This window comes from Euwallacea similis, chromosome 1 (assembly GCF_039881205.1).
Source record: "Euwallacea similis isolate ESF13 chromosome 1, ESF131.1, whole genome shotgun sequence".
Taxonomy (NCBI): Eukaryota; Metazoa; Arthropoda; class Insecta; order Coleoptera; family Curculionidae; genus Euwallacea; species Euwallacea similis.
In genome coordinates this window covers 5,430,741-5,447,806 of record NC_089609.1, presented here as the reverse complement: position 1 = coordinate 5,447,806, position 17,066 = coordinate 5,430,741, and the positions used below count along the sequence as shown (strand labels likewise).

At 35.7% G+C, this 17,066-nt stretch overlaps 4 protein-coding genes across 4 annotated transcripts in view; 1 reads left to right on the top strand and 3 right to left on the bottom strand.

Moving 5' to 3' along the window:
* sta (stubarista 40S ribosomal protein SA) overlaps positions 1-17,066 on the bottom strand; it is a 68,874-nt gene that overhangs the window by 49,900 nt on the left and 1,908 nt on the right. The window lies entirely within an intron of this gene.
* Positions 1,901-7,455, bottom strand: Dic1 (Dicarboxylate carrier 1). The gene is made up of 6 exons (XM_066406565.1): positions 7,309-7,455; positions 5,308-5,506; positions 5,110-5,256; positions 4,353-4,443; positions 4,092-4,299; positions 1,901-4,016 (listed from the first exon to the last, which is right to left on the bottom strand). Exons 2-6 carry the CDS (start codon positions 5,477-5,479, stop codon positions 3,756-3,758), a joined length of 879 nt encoding a protein of 292 aa, XP_066262662.1. The 5' UTR covers positions 5,480-5,506; positions 7,309-7,455; the 3' UTR covers positions 1,901-3,755.
* On the top strand, positions 6,914-9,229 carry Elp6 (Elongator complex protein 6). Its single transcript, XM_066406570.1, has 3 exons — positions 6,914-7,084; positions 8,343-8,680; positions 8,732-9,229. Exons 2-3 carry the CDS (start codon positions 8,369-8,371, stop codon positions 9,167-9,169), a joined length of 750 nt encoding a protein of 249 aa, XP_066262667.1. The 5' UTR covers positions 6,914-7,084; positions 8,343-8,368; the 3' UTR covers positions 9,170-9,229.
* The window catches only part of LOC136419938 (G protein-coupled receptor kinase 1), a 29,751-nt gene continuing 21,970 nt past the window's right edge, over positions 9,286-17,066 (bottom strand). The window contains exons 5-17 of the mRNA XM_066406551.1: positions 15,835-15,936; positions 15,650-15,724; positions 15,528-15,589; positions 15,421-15,472; positions 14,253-14,447; positions 13,861-14,013; positions 13,440-13,631; positions 12,969-13,367; positions 12,747-12,909; positions 12,325-12,418; positions 12,140-12,266; positions 11,860-12,084; positions 9,286-11,767 (exon numbers count right to left, since the gene is read on the bottom strand). Coding sequence (XP_066262648.1) covers positions 11,881-12,084; positions 12,140-12,266; positions 12,325-12,418; positions 12,747-12,909; positions 12,969-13,367; positions 13,440-13,631; positions 13,861-14,013; positions 14,253-14,447; positions 15,421-15,472; positions 15,528-15,589; positions 15,650-15,724; positions 15,835-15,936 — 1,818 coding nt within the window. The 3' untranslated portion in view covers positions 9,286-11,767; positions 11,860-11,880. The remainder of the gene's footprint in view (positions 11,768-11,859; positions 12,085-12,139; positions 12,267-12,324; positions 12,419-12,746; positions 12,910-12,968; positions 13,368-13,439; positions 13,632-13,860; positions 14,014-14,252; positions 14,448-15,420; positions 15,473-15,527; positions 15,590-15,649; positions 15,725-15,834; positions 15,937-17,066) is intronic.

Here is a 17,066-nt window from a genome sequence, read left to right as displayed (position 1 = left end):
GACTTCATCCTCCTGGCAAAGTTATCTGGGGTTTGATTTTGCGGAGTTGGGGTCGAAAAATTGATGCCCAGACCAGTTTTCCAGAAAGATAATTGTGTAGAAATTTGAAATTAATGCTTCATGAAATTACTCTTTGCGCTATAGAATTTAGATATTATAAACTGCCTGTAACTTTCTGGTTGTTTGTTACCATTCCTTAGCAAAACCGTTCGATAAAATTCAAATGAGTACATCAAAAGGAATGAGCAGTTTTTTTAGCCCTTTTCAGGGACTTGTGGTACCTGTCGAACAGATACGCACAACAAATACTTAAGAGCTTTTGATTGATGGCTATACTATGGATTCTGAATTTTATAAGCATTGATTTTGATACACATTCTCAGAATTTCCTAGTTGAAACGATTCAATTAAGGAAGTTGAACGTTATAGATAAACGAAAATGGCAATTAGCGTGACAACACTGTTGAACCAAGCGAAAAAAAATACAAGTCTTAATGACTTATTACCTGTATTATCTGGACTATTATTCATTACAAATATCTAAGGGATAAAACTCCAATTAAACGCTGGCCTAGACCCTTTTCGTGTCCCTTAATATTTAATTAAAAAGCATCTGCAGGTCGATTAAATCTATTATAAGTTAATACGAAGGTCAGGGTTAATTGTGATGGTTTTAAGTGTGAATGAAATAGAACTTTAAAGACGTCGTACTTACATACATATGACATTAAATAAATCAAATCAATCAAAATTGATATTTGTGAAAAGGGTGTCCACCATAAGGATGTCCAGCATGAAGATTTGTTAAGGCAGTGGTTAGATAGGAGAAGAGCTGCGCATTTACAGCAGTAGTTCACTTCGTACACAGATCTACAAAATTATTTTTAGGTTTTCCTGTTATTTCGAAAAAAAAGACATTTTCCAATGTTTTTCAGGTTTTTTCGAAATAACTGAAAACCAAAAATAATTTAGTCGATCTGTTTGCATGATCGAACCATTTGCTTGAATGATCAACTATTTTGCTATTTAAGCAAGTCGGTAACACTTACCGTTTACGAAACCCCCTTACTGGACATCCATATATGCGTGGATTCATGTTAATTCTTGACCAAACGGCAAACAGAAAAGGTTTTGACATAGCTGTTGGATAATCTTGACAATTTGCTGAAGGTGATTTAAAGTACTATACTTAATAACATCTGTGGACAATGACTCTGAATCATTACACAGGGTTATTTGTTCTATACACTGACAAGGGTCGTGAGTTTTCTAATTTAAGGAAATTGCATCGTGTCGGCAGATTTATTTGTTTTGTTAAGAAATTTAATATAATTAATTTTAATAGATTCGTGTTACTCATCATTGTAAAAAAATAAGTAATTAAGGTCCTATAAGCCAGGACATTTCGGATGTAATTTTTCTCCTGTGAATCCCAGAATTCGTTTCGCAGGAACGTAAAAAATTTAATTTACCAACAATCTCAGAAATGGTAAAGGTAATTACATAAAAAAACCGCTACTTATGTAAAGAACAAGGAAATTTGCATTTTAAAATTTTATATAATTTGGAAGAAACTATAGGACTTCACTGATTCAAGCAATAACAAAAGTTCTTCTTTCCCACGTACTTCTCGAACTATATATGTATATCGTGACTCACCCCGTATTTATTTACGATTAAATAAAGTGGGGATCAACTCACCTAATGAGCCCCATAAGCTATTAAACTCTCCGGGTCGTGGGTTCCGTCGGCATCATCCTTGTTTCAACGACGCCAATGGGTTCGATAAGCTTTTTGGTAACCTTGCCCTAGAAATGGGAAAAAATCAAGGAGAAGGAGAGGTTACATTGAAACAAGGAAAATTATCGAAAACCTCAAATGTTATTTAAAATAATTGGTTTTATTTCAGCAACAAATAGCAACAATAATAATGAAACACAATACACCGAGATAAAATTTAAAATGCTACACTGTTGATATTTCAAATAAATACGTATGTTTAGATGCCAAGGTGCGTAAGTGCGAATTTTTATACAAAATATCAATTTCTGTTCAAAAAACTCATTTTTAGGAATTGGAAAAAAATATATGTTCAACAATTTTTGAAAAACTGTAAAAACATGCCCTGAATTAGTGAATGGAAAGGGAAATAATCAGTGATATGTAGTACGTTCTGAGTGTTCGATTTGTGGAATTGCGTCATCAATCGGCATAATCTCTATACAGCATGTCCTAAAAATGATTCATCTTCAACTAGAAATTTGTTTTAGGTCGTGTTCTCCTTTGAAATAGTTTACATTCGTGGCAAAACTTAAGCTGGCGCTAGGCCCTTTTGCGTTAAATAGGGCTACAACTTAAAAACCAAATTTTTTTCTCCCCAAGAACCTTTTTCTTATTTTACTCCAATGCACTAATTTTAGGTCTCTGAACATGGGAATAATGTTCCTGAAAACTTCATCGTTGCAAATTTATTAGGTTTTTGTGTGAGTATCAGGCGAATGGCAAAACTAATGACGTAACTCCACAAGCTAAATGCTCACATTTTCGATCAAGGAGTGAAAAGACAAACAGCAAATAGACTGTGTGCTTCATTGGTACCGAGGTGACGTATAAATGATATTATTCTTATGTCATATCAGTCGTAATCACGTCATTCTAGCCTGTGAATGTGACGTTGGAAGTGCAGAAAGAGTATTATTGACGTGTTTTTGACGTCACCTTTCTAATGATGTACCTATTATAGGAAATTGAATATGGCCTCTGGAAGAAATATAATGCTTTGGCACTGGAAAATATTTTTAGATCACTAATAGGCAGCCATGTTATTACTCCCCCCTACCTCAGAAGAGAGGTACAAATAAATATATAACTAGGTTCAGCATAAAATAGAGGATCAGACTCAATTATATTAAATAGGATTTAAGCCTACCTGCATTCTTTATTTATTGCCTAAAATTATGCCTATGGAATGCGTGTCTACCTAACTAAAATTGCAGAATGCATAGAGCTCAACGTATTTTAGATAATCAAAATATTTATTAATTATACAATATATTGATTGAAAATGCGATTCTTGAGGTTGATTTATTAACAAACTACCCAAATCCCTACAGCAAATCTCTTAATGCAAGGAATAGTAATTCAATATCAAAATGCTCCATTACGTGTAAACCTTCGGGATGTAGCATCGCTTTAATCAGCCTACGAGTACAACTACTAATATCTGGCATTTTTTGCCGGTACTATAATACTAAATATACAGGGCGTTCCAGGTTTTATTTATCGCAGTTATCTCAAAATCTCATAGAGGTAGAAGGAGGGTGTAAATGTAAAAGTTATAGGATGGCGAGGCTTTTTGCACTTTTTTGAGCCACCTCGTACATTTAAAATTACGCCCTGCCTACACCTCTGCCTTCATCTTACAACTTTTGTGATCAAACCATTTTTTAATTTTATCTCCTCGAGGTGTGAAGATCATTGCTGTCACAGGCAATCTGGAACACCCAGTATACAGAGTGTCAATAAATATCCAAAATACAACGAGTTTAGATTAGTTAAACCGACTTTAGAAGGGCACAAGTTAATACTAAACATACACTCTGAATCTCTCCAATTTATCACGTCTTCCTAACATTCTTGAGTGGCACGGATTTACTGTGCACCTACAATCTGCAAGGCCTTTCTCTCCAGTATCACAATAAGCGAATTTTCTCCAACACCAATTAACAAACATAAATATACCCAAAATGCCCAATTTAAGCTTTAAGTATGACGACTTCCCTCATGGGCACGAAACCAAAATTGAGCCTCATCTGCTCCAGAAACATGAATGTGAGGATAGTTTGGGGCGCCAAGCGCACGAAAGCAGGCACGTAGCCCTTGAAAAAGCCCATGGGCCCCAATTTTGCTGTGTGCATGATGATGGCCCCCAGAGAGGAGAACTCGCCTGGTTTTGCGTTCATCGCTCTCGTTTTTATCACGTCGAGAGGCTGAGTAAGAGAGGTTGCTATGGCGCCCTATTGAAGAAAATCGTGTAGAGAATAGTTCACTGGAAAGCAGTTGCTGTAAAATTCGCATTCATGCAGGCTTACCGCACTTAAACTAGACAAGAAGTGAGTGGTGAGGTTATCGCTGAAGTATCCGGATTTGAGAAGCATTATTTTAATTTGATCGTAAAACGAGAGCTGGCCTATGGTCATGAATACGGCTCTGGAGGTGGCAGTAGAGGCTCCGCTGAACAATCTCCTGATACCCTCTTCTTGGTAAACGCGAATTAAGCCATCCAGAGCATGTTTGTAGCTGAATAAGAAATATATGGTAGAAATATTATTTGGATATTAGCATACACTCACTTCCTTCGTTTTTCTTTGGGTAATTTAATATCATTCTGCATGCGGACATTGACCATGTCACCGGGAGTACCGATGAACCCTCCACAAGCACCTAAAGCATCGTCAAAACCAAATAAATAATCCATTGTAAATTTCGAGAATTTCAAAAAGAGCAAGGCAGGATGGTTTGATGAACTAAAATATGTAAATTTTCAAAAAATCACAACTCTAATCCTGCAAGTTTTAAACATTTTGAAAGCTTTGAAATTTGTTTTTTTGAAGACTTCAGGGTCTCAGAACTATTTTTCGACTGATAAATGGTTTTTTTGGATGATTTTAGGTATCTGTTGAAGAAAATTGCGAGGTAACAACTAAAATTTGCCTCTTTAAATAGTTTAAAAGACAAAATTAATAAAGAAAAAAATTTTAATCTTTAGAAAAGGCCCTAGGGGAGGCCAATACCTTTTGATCTTTACATGGGATGCCTTAAATTTTTTAACATTTTTGGATTTAGCATATTATTTTCTACTACATGACCATTTCGATTTTTTTTTAATTAAAACTAAGCATTTCATATTTATCTTAAAAATACAGAATTACGAGAAACTTATTTTTATATATCGCTTTAATTTTGAATTCTAGTTACGGGAAAAATAGAAAACCCGAATATTTTTCGTTTTTTTTGAGACATCCTGTATACGTTTTTAACGATTACGAAATTTTGTCACGAAGTATAGATATGTATGTATTTTTAAAATTTACTGCTTGATATCCTTACCAGCTCCTGCAGCTAAAACCACCTTAGACGCGAAAGAATCCGGTTGATACTTCTGTTTGGCTACCTCGTATATCGCGAAACGCGTTGTGGAATATGTTAGCTGCCGCAGGAGTGACGCTGATAGCCCATTATAGAGAGCCAAGAATCCTGCAAACACTACGATGTAGCAAAACAGTCAAGCTTAAACATCTTCTTTGCCTTGATTCTTAACAACATTCCGTGCCATTTGCATCATACTAAGCTGAGTTTCTTGTTGAGTCTGCAAATGCACTTTGAGTAGATCCAGGGGATGGGTGCAGCAGGCTGCAAAGGCGGAAGAGAGACCTCCGAAGTACCATCTGGCTACCCTTTTTTGCTTCTCTATTGTCATGGCTTGAAGGGTATTTTCTGTATAGGCCTAAATCAGAACTTAGACAAAAAATGTGGATTTTTGATAAATTTATTATCATTGAAGGTTGTTTATAAATTTATTGGATATTAATTCAATAAATATGTACGTGAGTATTGAGAAATATCAGTTAAATACTTACTGTCTTAGATACACGTTTAAATGTGAGTCTACATACCAATCACGTATTACAGGGTTATTTTTGGATTTTCATTTTTAAGAAACTTATCTAATAATTAAATGAGCTCAATTACTTGCCAAAATTTATAAATTCCGGCTAATGGTACATTTTAATCTTCGAACGACTGAATATGAGTTTCAGATATTTGATATAGCAAGTACTTATTTACTAAATATGTATTGTATCTATTATAATTATCTCCAATTTTATTTTCATTCGTCTTATATCCAGCGTTGTATAGATAAAGCTATTTGTCGCTAATTAATTTTTGATAGGGTCTAATTTTTACACTTTTCCTCGATTCGAAAACGTAGACAATACTCTGCAAAGGTTACATCATGTTAAATAATCTTTATTGTTATACATATAAGGTTTTAGCGGTAATCGTAAAATCTTGTATGATGATCATTTTTTGCTTTGCATTGGAATTAGTAGGGAATGTAGCCAACAGTAAACTAAAAAGATATGATAACTATAGCATAGCTTACATGGTGTCTCAAAATTAACAGACAAAAGAGTATATAGTTCAGACTCTTCACAGTGAAATGAGAACTAAATTCTTGTGAAAATGGATATAGATTTTAGTCTTCTATTCAAAACTCTCAAGAACTACATATTAGGACTTCATGTGCACTCTTGTCCTCAAAATACTACTTTAGACAACTAAAAAGTGGTGAGACATACTACAAGGAAAATTAACAGGCAAAAAAATAAGACTGAACTACCCGATTTTAGTGTAAAATTAATCATTTGCGGTGTATCCATGAAAGTTGAAAAAAGTTATCAAATGGGTACGTCCGGAAAAAAAATTAGCAAATAATTAATTTCAATTGAATAAAATCTACATGGGGCATAATCAAGGTTTTCAAATGGAAAAAACACCTTTTTTGAAGAACCCTATAAAAATAATCAAGCCTTAAACTTAGGGCACCAATTAGTGGTACAGCCTGCAAAACATTACGGGCCTTTGCTTTATTCACAAATCGAAAACCTGCCACCTGGCGGCCGCTCAATTTTCAAAAGTTCAATGAACGTGTCCGTGTTGCCGGACGTGCAACCGTAAAATTAAGAAATTTAAATTTACATTATAATTCTTGTTACCCAAATGAGCGGATCAGTGTTGCCTGTAAAGGTGACTATTAATTCAGTATTGTAGCAACGTAAATAAGCAATATGTTGTATTTATATTAAAATTTTTAAAGGATTTATACCGTCAGGATGACGTTCAATTTTAGAAAAAATGTGCCATTTTGGCAACAAGGCCCAGACGCCAGAAAATTGATGAATGTCAAGATTTTTTTTGAGGTTATATAAACAAAAACGTGTTATGAATGTAATTATGAATCTTGGCTTGTGACTTACCCAAAAAATCGGAATTCCCTTCGTTTGGCACCTCTTTGGGTCAGGTAATAATTCAAATATCTTACTTAAACTAAGGATGCCCTCCCCGACACACTCATAGTCCACTATATTGACACCACGATTTCTTTCGCTGGCGATAAGCGTCTACATAAGCAATAGAGTCCAGTTTTTGAAATTAATTGCTTCAAGGTTATCACATAGTTTTCGGAATTAGTAGTTTTATCGTCCAAATGTACAGGTTATTGAATTTAAAAACGAAATTATTTACCTTGAGATGCGCGAATTTCCTTGAATATTCTATTGATTTTCCTGTGTAGAATTTGGACCAATGGACGCTTAGGAGGGTCAAAACTGTTCTATCACTATGAGTCTAATCAAATTTTTAAGTGCAAATTCAAAATGTAAACGACCACATGATTCATTATTCATGGCGTGAAGGTGACTTTAACCTATTTGTCAATATGACTTAAATTAAAGTTTGTTAGGCTTAATCAAGTTGAATGCATTTAGAAAAATGCACATTTTAAAGCTTAATCATTTGTATGCTAACTAGTTAAATGAGAAATGATGGTTGCAACTTAGGGGGTTCAAATAATTCCCGTATACCTGTTTTAAACAAAAAATGTTTTATGAACTCTCCAGTAAAACACAACTACAATCTAATAATCCACTAAGAAGTGACAATATCACTATTATACTAGTTAATGCTGCTCTATTACACTTGTTTTGTTCTTGGGTCAGGATAAAACTTCTTTTTTTCTCTGCATGTTACCTGTGTTGGCTACCCAATCTTAACACTGTCCTTATGTTTTTTCCAATAACTGCAATAGACAGACCTCCATGGTATCTGTTGACAGATTCAGATGAACAACTAACTAATCCAGATGATTTCATATTGGCTCTGTGAGGTTTGCTACATTCTGTAAATCATCTCATTTTTTTTACAATCATTTAAGTTATTTGGAGGCACTGGCCATTCTTTAATTGTGCTTGACTCTATTACCTACTAAATATAGTTGTAAAAAAAAGTGCAAATGTTTGTTCTAGTTTACAGAGAGGCGACATGTTATATTTCCATTGCTTACACTGCTGAAAAAAAAATTAAATGAATTTTATGTACTACCTGAGCAGGGCTAGGTAGGTCAATGCTAAGGTCAAAAGTTGTACACTTGGTAATTTTTAATGCAGTTCAAAAACTTTGCTCTATATCCAGCAATTCTCAAGATCTCCATTACTTCAGTGGTTTACCTGTTGGTTTTGTCTCAGATCTTAGCTAAGTATAACATTAGTTTTCTATTTCAGGTGAAGGGAATTGAAATATCCTGACAATGGCATCTTTAACAGACCCAACCATCTCCAACCCAGTACTATCATCACTAAAAGTAAAATCGGACGACAAAATCATCTTCATAAGGGAAAACTCCTTTGCCGACTCAAACTTTGTTATAACGCATCTCATAAAACAGTTGCTCTATCAGCAATGTCGAATTTGCTTTCTGATGATGCACAACAGCTTTGAGCATTATCAGAATGTAGGGAAAAAACTGGGATATGATTTGCGGCAAACTGTTGAGATGGGCAATGTGAAAGTCTTTGATCCTCTCGAGGATTTAGTAGAGAACATCGGGCAACGATTTGAGGTAATAATTGGCTCTTAAGACAAGCCAACAGAACTTTAAAAACTGTTTTAGGATGCCAACAATGGCGGCATTCTAAACTGCCTGTTTGACTCTATTAAAAAGGAGATTGCCTCGTTTCTCTCCAACTCGAACAGTCCCATATACTTGGTAATCGACGACTTGAGTCATTTTCTAGACTTGGGCGCTGAACTATCGGAGATGGTTCAGTTTACCAATAATTGCATTAATTTAACTGGTGAAGGAAATATTTTTACTGTTATAAACTCTCACGTTAGTTCGAAAAATGACTTGGTAGTAGCCAATAGTGTTCAATACGTTTGCGATTTATTTGTGAATGTTTCATCTTTAAAAACTGGCAGAAGCACTGATGTAACAGGGTTAATGACTGTTCAGAGGGGGGAGAACGAGCAAAAGTTCCATTTTCGGGCTTTCGACAGAGGGGTCAAAACCTTTCGTCCTGGAGAGGCTATCTTTAATTTATATAAATGACTTCAGTTGGGATATTTGCAGCCAGTGCCTAGAAATAAATGTATACGAGTTTGGCAAAAACGATGCTTGTTTTTTTACCTGGTTAAAACCTTCCATATTAAAACAACCACAAAAAATTGGACTAAAATACTTTTATTCTTGTTATTATTAAGGTAAAATGTATGCAATGTTTTGACTAGAATTAGCCTACTTTTAGAATTACTTCATAATTATTGAACTTAAAAAGACAATGTCTGAGGAAAACAAACACTTATTTAAAGTTTTATTTAAAAAAAGACATCTAAAAAACGTGTGTAAATACTAAGTAGTAGGTATGTACAAAAAAGAATGTGGCACAGACATACGAGGCGTTTGAATAAAGTTTCATTGAATGGAAGGGGAACGATTGTGGGCTGCAAAGTATATACAATTATTATGACTTATTAGACCGTAGAATTTTATGCTCTTAAAATTATGTTTTAGTGTTTCGTTCAAACGCATCGTACTACTATTAAAATAGAGCCAATCACACGAGTTAGTGACAAATAAGGTTTATAAAAAATAACTATAAACTTTCATTGATTGCAATGTATAAAAGGGTTTCTAAAACGTCCATTAAAATACCAGAATTAGTACGGCTTTAGCGAAAGTTTTTGGGAAAGTACAAGTAGGTACCTACTGTTATGTCTAGAAGGTATTTGAAGATAGTGGCGAAATTTTAACAGACCTTCCAGCGAGTTATGTATATTCTTCCCCAGGAATACACAAATACTAATAAAAACAATATCCCGGCTGGGAATTGAACCCACTGCTTTTTAATTGGTGGAAACCTAGTATGCTAGGATTTTCTAGTGCACAGCTGGCTTCCGTTTTCAGTGCTATGAAAACGGTTTGTGTACGAAATGTGTCTTGCATGAAAAAGGGGGAAATGGGGAACATAAAACTGATTTTTATTTTTTAGAACAACAGAGACGTATCATTTATTTTCTTTAAAAACACATACATAAAAATAAAATTTATGTATCAAAAATGCACCGATAATAACTGTTATAAAGTGGAAAATAGCATTTAAATATTTTAAACTGTTTGGGAGCCATCCACAAATTTGTATTTTTTTAAATAACATTTTAACAGCCTGTACTTCGAAAATCAAAAGTTTTTGCAAAAATGTATAATTATTTTATTTTTTTAACACCTTGTACCATGTGAGTAAACGCATAACTCTTTATTTCAATGTCACCTTGTATATGTTTGTCTGGTGTGTTTTGTTCAGCAGTCTATGCTCAGAACTCTAAGCCAAGAGCAGATTCTTTAAAATTTTCCGCTCAGTCACGCAGTTCTCTATTGTTCCCTGCCAATGACACATTGTAGATACCACCTAAAGAAATACTAATGGATACTTACTTGTCCCTTTCCCATTATGTGATGTGAAAGAAAACCACCATTTGACAAATTTATTTAGAAAAACCATTTGAAAATGTTAGCAGGGTTCACATTAAATTACATTTTATGTCAATGAGACGGGGGTAGTTAGTCGTTTAAAACCCCCACGGAATTGACCATTAAAGCTTTTAATTAAAAATATCGCAAAAAAAACATTGCGGGCACTACAATAACTCGTTTCACGTTAAAAATAGAATTTGAAAATTGATTGTTCTATCCCACGAAAGAAAGATCTATTTATATGATAAAACTAGCTAAATGTTATAAATTAATAAATACACTATAAATACAATTTGGCCTGGGGTTGATGACATAGGGCGCGTTTCTGAAACGCGTGCTTTGCCAATCGCGCCAGACCCTGTATAAATTTACATATAGAAATACTGACAAAATTGTCATGAAAATAAAGACAGTCATTGGCGCGTTTCTATCCTACGGTCATCTCGGGAGGGGGATTTTTTTCTACGCGTTAAAATAATTATAGTCGCTTACAAATACTATTGAACCTAAGCAATTTACGGGGTTGAGACTGCTACCTCTGGCAGCTGTAAACCTTAAATACGCTATATGTATTGATTGGCACCTCATTTATATACATTATTTTTGGGCATTAGCTCAAGGGAAAGTCTTGCAAATGAGGTACCGCTTGACCGGATTACAAGTTTGTGCTAACATTCACACAGTTTCTGCTATTGCTATTACGCAGGTAGACGTTAGATTGACATCTGGAAATGGGTGTTTTGTATTGTCATCAGTAGGCCAGCTAGATTATAATACATACTAAACTGATAAGACTGTATGCCCCTTCTTTATGTCACTTTTATTAGAAAAATATATCAATTCGTGTCCTCCTTACTTTTTCTCTGAATATTGACATACCTCGTATTCCTATAGTGACATAAACCAAGAGGCAGGTCGGCGATTTCAGACGTATTGCCCACATTTGACTAAATTTAAACGTTTTCTGGGTTTTATAAAAATTTGATTGAACTTCCTAGGATTGCACAAGTCTTTAGAAATAATTTTTAACACAAATGAAAAATACTGATTTGATTTGTCGCGTGATGCGGCCCCTCCTTCTGCACTGGGTCTGCGTCGCCTCGAGCGATGCCCTTTTGGACGTTTTCAGCTCTACGCGGCGAACGACTACCTTACGGCACCAGTTGCAATGCCTACCTAAACAAAAGGGGAAAAACATCAAATTCTTTTTCCTGTAGATGTTGTATATGTGTATGAAATTGTCTAGTATGGAATATTAAAAACCTTACCTGTAATAATTCCGGCGTATCTCAATTGCCGTTGGCACTTTTAGTCTGAATAATGGCCTGATTGTTTTTGTTGTTGCTGTCTGTACCGTAGATTTTGCCCACTTTACCGGTCATAGAGGCGAGCAGCTCTTGACTCTTTTTATGAGTCGCCCGCAATGATTGCAGCCACTCTTTCAAGCCGATTTCGTCAGGATTGGTAAGTGTGATCTTCTCCTTCTTACCGTCCTAAAACCCAATGTATGTTTTCCTTTTCTCTAAAATACCGCGCACCTGAACTTACCTTTAACGCAAGCATCCTTAAAACTATACAATTCTCATTTTTAACATTTTGTAATTCGGCTGCTACTTCCTCGATTTGATCCATCAGTATCATTTCGGGCCGAGAGCCTTCGGGATATAATTCTAGCCTTAAGAAAAAAATTTTCTTTGGGTATCGATTTGTAGATATTGGGAATTCGTTATTACCTATTAGGATATAATTTGGCGTATCGCAACTGCCATGAAGCTGACCATGGCCCACCTAACCGTTTAATGTATCCATGCAAAATACAATCCGACTCTAAAATAAACGAAAAATATGTGTTTTTAATCATATATCAATGTCAAGTGAAGCTTGAAATTTGAAGCCCACTAAATAATCTGGCGGCCATTATGCACATGGCAGTTTTATTAGGCCTATTCCGGAGACAAGGACATTTGTGTAGGTTTGAAGTACTTCGTATTTATTACTAATGAAGTGTACTCTAAGAAAAAAAAAGATATTTATGTGTTTACATATAGATGTAATATTACTATTTTCTTCGAATCATGGACAAATGCATTTTCTCAATACTAATTTACACATTCGTGGTCTCGGTATTGCACCGATTATAGGGTTTAAAAGATACCTTTTTCGTCGTCGTACGGTTTCTTCTGTTTCGTCTTCTTCCTTTCATTCTTATCGGCCTCTTGATTGACAGACTCAAAAACAGTTTCTGCCACTTCGTTCTGCCATCGTTCCGATATAACCAGAGGGAAGTTTTTGTACAATTCTTGATCAGCATCTGTTAACTAATCGCACAAATAAAACCGTTACTCTTTCACATAATTTCTTCCTGCAGAAAAGTTACCTTAATCCCCTTTGTATCTTCTTCATCGAAGGAACCAATATCAAAAGCATCCGCCGCATTAACTTCTCCTCTAGGCGGAACTAAGGGCGGATTGTACTTTTGATTGTACACCTGACTCCAGTCCAAACCTCCAAAGAAAGAATGTGCTTTGACCTCGTCGGAGCCGCTCCCGCGACAGCCCAATCTTTTATCCACATCCCTCTGCAACAATCCCTCTAACAGTGACTTCAGATCCCTGGAAAACGAATCTGGGAGCTCCACATTCATCGTCAGCGTCATCTTGTCGATTTCGTGTTTGTCTTTCGTTTTGTGCTGGCGAAATGGTGAGTGTCCTTTGAGCAATTTGTAAAGCATACAACCGAAACTAAACCAGTCTGCTGATGAGTCATATGGCGTGCCCTAGAAAAGAAAATTGAAATGAGAATAATGTTAAAGATCAAAGAACGAATCAAAACGGTACTTAACACTCACCTTGCAAAGGACTTCGGGTGCCATATACCCGTGGGTGCCCACGCTGGCGTGGGGTTTCTTTTTGCTAAAATCACAGGCAAGTCCCAAGTCAGAGATACGCACGTGGCCGTGCTCGTCTAATAAAATATTGGCCGGCTTTAAGTCCCTGTACACAATGTATCTCCGGTGCATATGTTCTAGGCCTAAAATCACCTGAAAAATGCTCACTTTCAACATTCAATTCTGTTGGAATACATTGAACCGTTCTAGTGATTATACATGCAGTGTGTTAGGAATATCGATTCTTTGCCATCGTTTTGCAATTAAAACCAACAGAATGTTTCTTATCAATGTTTTTACTAGATTTTAAGGTTGATTTAACACTTCTGAGGACTATTCTCTTGCCACCTTTCCAATGCAATTTTATGAAACGGAAACGAACCTCTGCAGCATAGAAGCGCATTTCCTGTTCGGCGAAAACTCCGTGCTGACTGAGGTGGTAGTGCAGATCTCCGCCGTTCATCAAGTCCAAGATGAAACACAGCTTATCTGGCGTGTGAAAAGCGTAGGTCATACATACAATGAATGGACAGTCCTATGAACACAAAAACATTTTACCAAAAAAAAAAAAAAATTGAAAGCTCATATTTGTCTATCATTATTCGTATTTTAGTTCCTTAAGAGCAAAAACCTCTCGTCTTCTATCTTCCGATAATATTTTCCAGACAGGAAATTAGAAAAAAGAACGCATACGTTACAGCTTGGGTATTCATGAATCGAGGCAGACAAACGAGAGAGGCCCAAATTAGAATATTTTTAAGGATGTTGACTAACCTGTCCAGTGGAAACTAGACTGAGCATGATCCTCTCGTTCAACGCGAGAGTCTCACCCTGTTTCATTTTGATGCGCTTCTTATCGAGGCACTTCATGGCGTACATCTTGCCGGTGTCGGCCTTCCGACAGCCGTACACTTCGCCGAAACCTCCCCTACCGATTATACGATGCACACTGAAGTCGTTCATCGATAACTGGAAAAGCAATAGATAGAACGATAAAAATGAATCTTAGTTAATATAGATAAATATGCTCGTGTAAAATACAAATCAGTGAATTTTACAGTTTAAAATGAACGCTTGTGATCTCATTACATGTATTCATTTACGGTCAAAGTTTCCAACACTTCGCGTCCCAAAATTCCATCATCAACATCTTTTGAAAAATGTATGTCCTTCGCAAAGTCCTATATTATTTACTTGTTTTGTTTATTTATTATAAGTTGAGTGTTTACTATACTGATACCATAGGGAAGATTGTTCTCTCTTCCCAGCATTTCTGGCATCTAATTTCTTTGCCCGATATCTCAATTACTTTTATGTTACTCGTAGGAGGATAGATCAATGACGAGTAGGTTGACCGATTATGTAATTAATATTAAACGCCTCTAAATGGTTATTTTTAACCGAAGCATAAAATGACCTGACACGCCTAACAATAACTAGTTTCTGACAATCTACGTGTAAACTGACCATAAACGATATTCATTCGTAATTTACTCAAATTTATAAACATGCGACATAACAACGATAGCGAACTGGTCTCCAGAGATTCCCTGACATTTTCTCTGTGGGAGTCCCTGGACAAGAATTTAAAGCAGGAAAAAAATTGGCCAAAATAGAATTCTTAACAAAATGGTGCATGTAAATAGCAATTTATACAGCTTAGCCTTTAGGAAGCGTAGGAATTAGGAATTAATACCAAAGATAGTTACAATTACAATCGATTTAAAATAATGTAAACTGAGAGCGGGAGTATTGAATAGACCAAGATAAAGCGAATGGAGGATGTTTCAACCACAACAGTTGCCCTATTTTTAGAATTCAATATTTGTACCCGACCGAGCGAATCCCACTGGAAACTTCACGTATTGTAGGTAGTGCTCGATATTTCCTGTGAAGCACGTATAAATACGTTTTACCCAAAAATTTAAACCCCCTTACTCACCTTAATATTTAATTCTAAACTTTTCCATTGTAAAAACCTAGTATATTTATCACTAAAACGGAAAAAGAGTTAATGATCATGTCTTCAACGAGACTAAAGCTTCAAACCTTTCTAAAAATTGCTTAAACGGTTCTTCCCTAAGATGGCTATAAATTTCTTCTATATAAGGCTGAAATGGAAAAACACTTATAAAAATGAGATAGGAGTGGTAACATTGCAGCTAAATCACCTCGAAGAGCGTCGCAGGCACTTCTTGCCTCATTAGATGTTGTTGAACGTGTTGAAGGCACTCTTCTGAATATTCCTGCAAACATGCTCAATCAATAAATTTAGAAGGTGCACCCAAAACATAATGGAATTAAGGACTTAAGAGACAAATAACGACATTAATGTCACAAATAGTTGGCTACTCACATGTGTTCGAGCTAAGAGTTCCTTCATAATATATTTATCGTAAATGTCTTTGGCTTTTTCTTTGCGTTCCTCGTACGACTCTAGTTTCCCGTATTCTTTTATCTGAAAGAAACAAAGTGATCGATAAAACATCGGTACAAAGATGCATCGTTGTTAAAAAGAAATATAATCGCAAACATGGCCCGATACAGAAACAACTGTTCTGGCAGGACGAGGATAAACTGCAATCTCCTCGTCAGTAAATTATTCATCCTGCAATAAACCCGCTGTAAAGACTCGTCCTAATCGAAAAAGCCCTCCTTTCGTCTACATTCCGAAGCAGGAGTCGTTACCTAATGGTAAAGACGCCCCTTTGATGTTACCAAAGCGATTTCGAAAAGTCAACGAGGGACCGACACGATGACGTTTTAGTAGACCACCCTTTTGTCTCTTTTTTTCTAAACTGTTATGTGGCTAAGGGGTGGGAATGGCTAATGGCATCTGACCCGGGTTTTTCTGGATTGAACAAAATGGGGGCTCACTCAAGGGCCAAGACGAGCACAGTGATTTATCACTGATTTAGAGGAATTTGAAAAAAATTGAATTATATTTAATATACTCATGGGCACTAAAAACGGAGCATCATAAATTTTAATAAAATATGATCTTTTCCATTTTTGGCCCGATTCTCAAGTTTCTTTTTGCAGATGAGGAGAAAATTATTCAATATCAATAATGATTTTGCGATGAAGCGACGTGCAAATCGAATGTACGGGACAACACCAAATTGATGTTCTCTTGAATCTAACTTTAGAACACATTTAGTTGAAAATGAAAAGTGTTCAGGAAAGGAAGTGTAATGTATTCTCTATGGAGTATTTTTAGAATCATGTTGACTTCTCGGCTGGTTTTAAAGTTATGAATAACTTAAAATTGAAACGTTATGTGATGTTTCATGATCATAATAAACACAAATGAAACTAAAGTAATTTCAGCCCGAGGTCGAAAAGACGCTGTAGCTAAACTTTTAAACAATTTGTATGTAAAATGTTTTTAGGAGCGGGCGTTACCCCCATGTGCCCGAATGATTGCCTGTGTTCTTTTGGCATACCTAAAATTAAAGGGCGAGTGTCCTATATATAAAATGGGAAATGGGAACTGGAAGTTATTGTTCCAATCTCTTCAAAAAAGGTTCTTGTCCCGGATATATGGTTAAATGAGCAGGAATACGCTCTTCACAAAAGTACATGTCC

Excerpts from the sequence above, each read along its gene's own strand:
- Dic1 (XM_066406565.1), bottom strand. The coding sequence starts at position 5,479 with ATGACAATAGAGAAGCAAAAAAGGGTAGCCAGATGGTACTTCGGAGGT. Across the intron at positions 4,444-5,109 it reads GGTTTTAGCTGCAGGAGCTG|GTGCTTGTGGAGGGTTCATC; the intron begins GTAAGGATATCA and ends ACGATGCTTTAG. Across the intron at positions 4,017-4,091 it reads TCTTGTCTAGTTTAAGTGCG|GGCGCCATAGCAACCTCTCT; the intron begins GTAAGCCTGCAT and ends TTTCTTCAATAG.
- Elp6 (XM_066406570.1), top strand. The coding sequence starts at position 8,369 with ATGGCATCTTTAACAGACCCAACCATCTCCAACCCAGTACTATCATCA. Across the intron at positions 8,681-8,731 it reads ACATCGGGCAACGATTTGAG|GATGCCAACAATGGCGGCAT; the intron begins GTAATAATTGGC and ends AAACTGTTTTAG.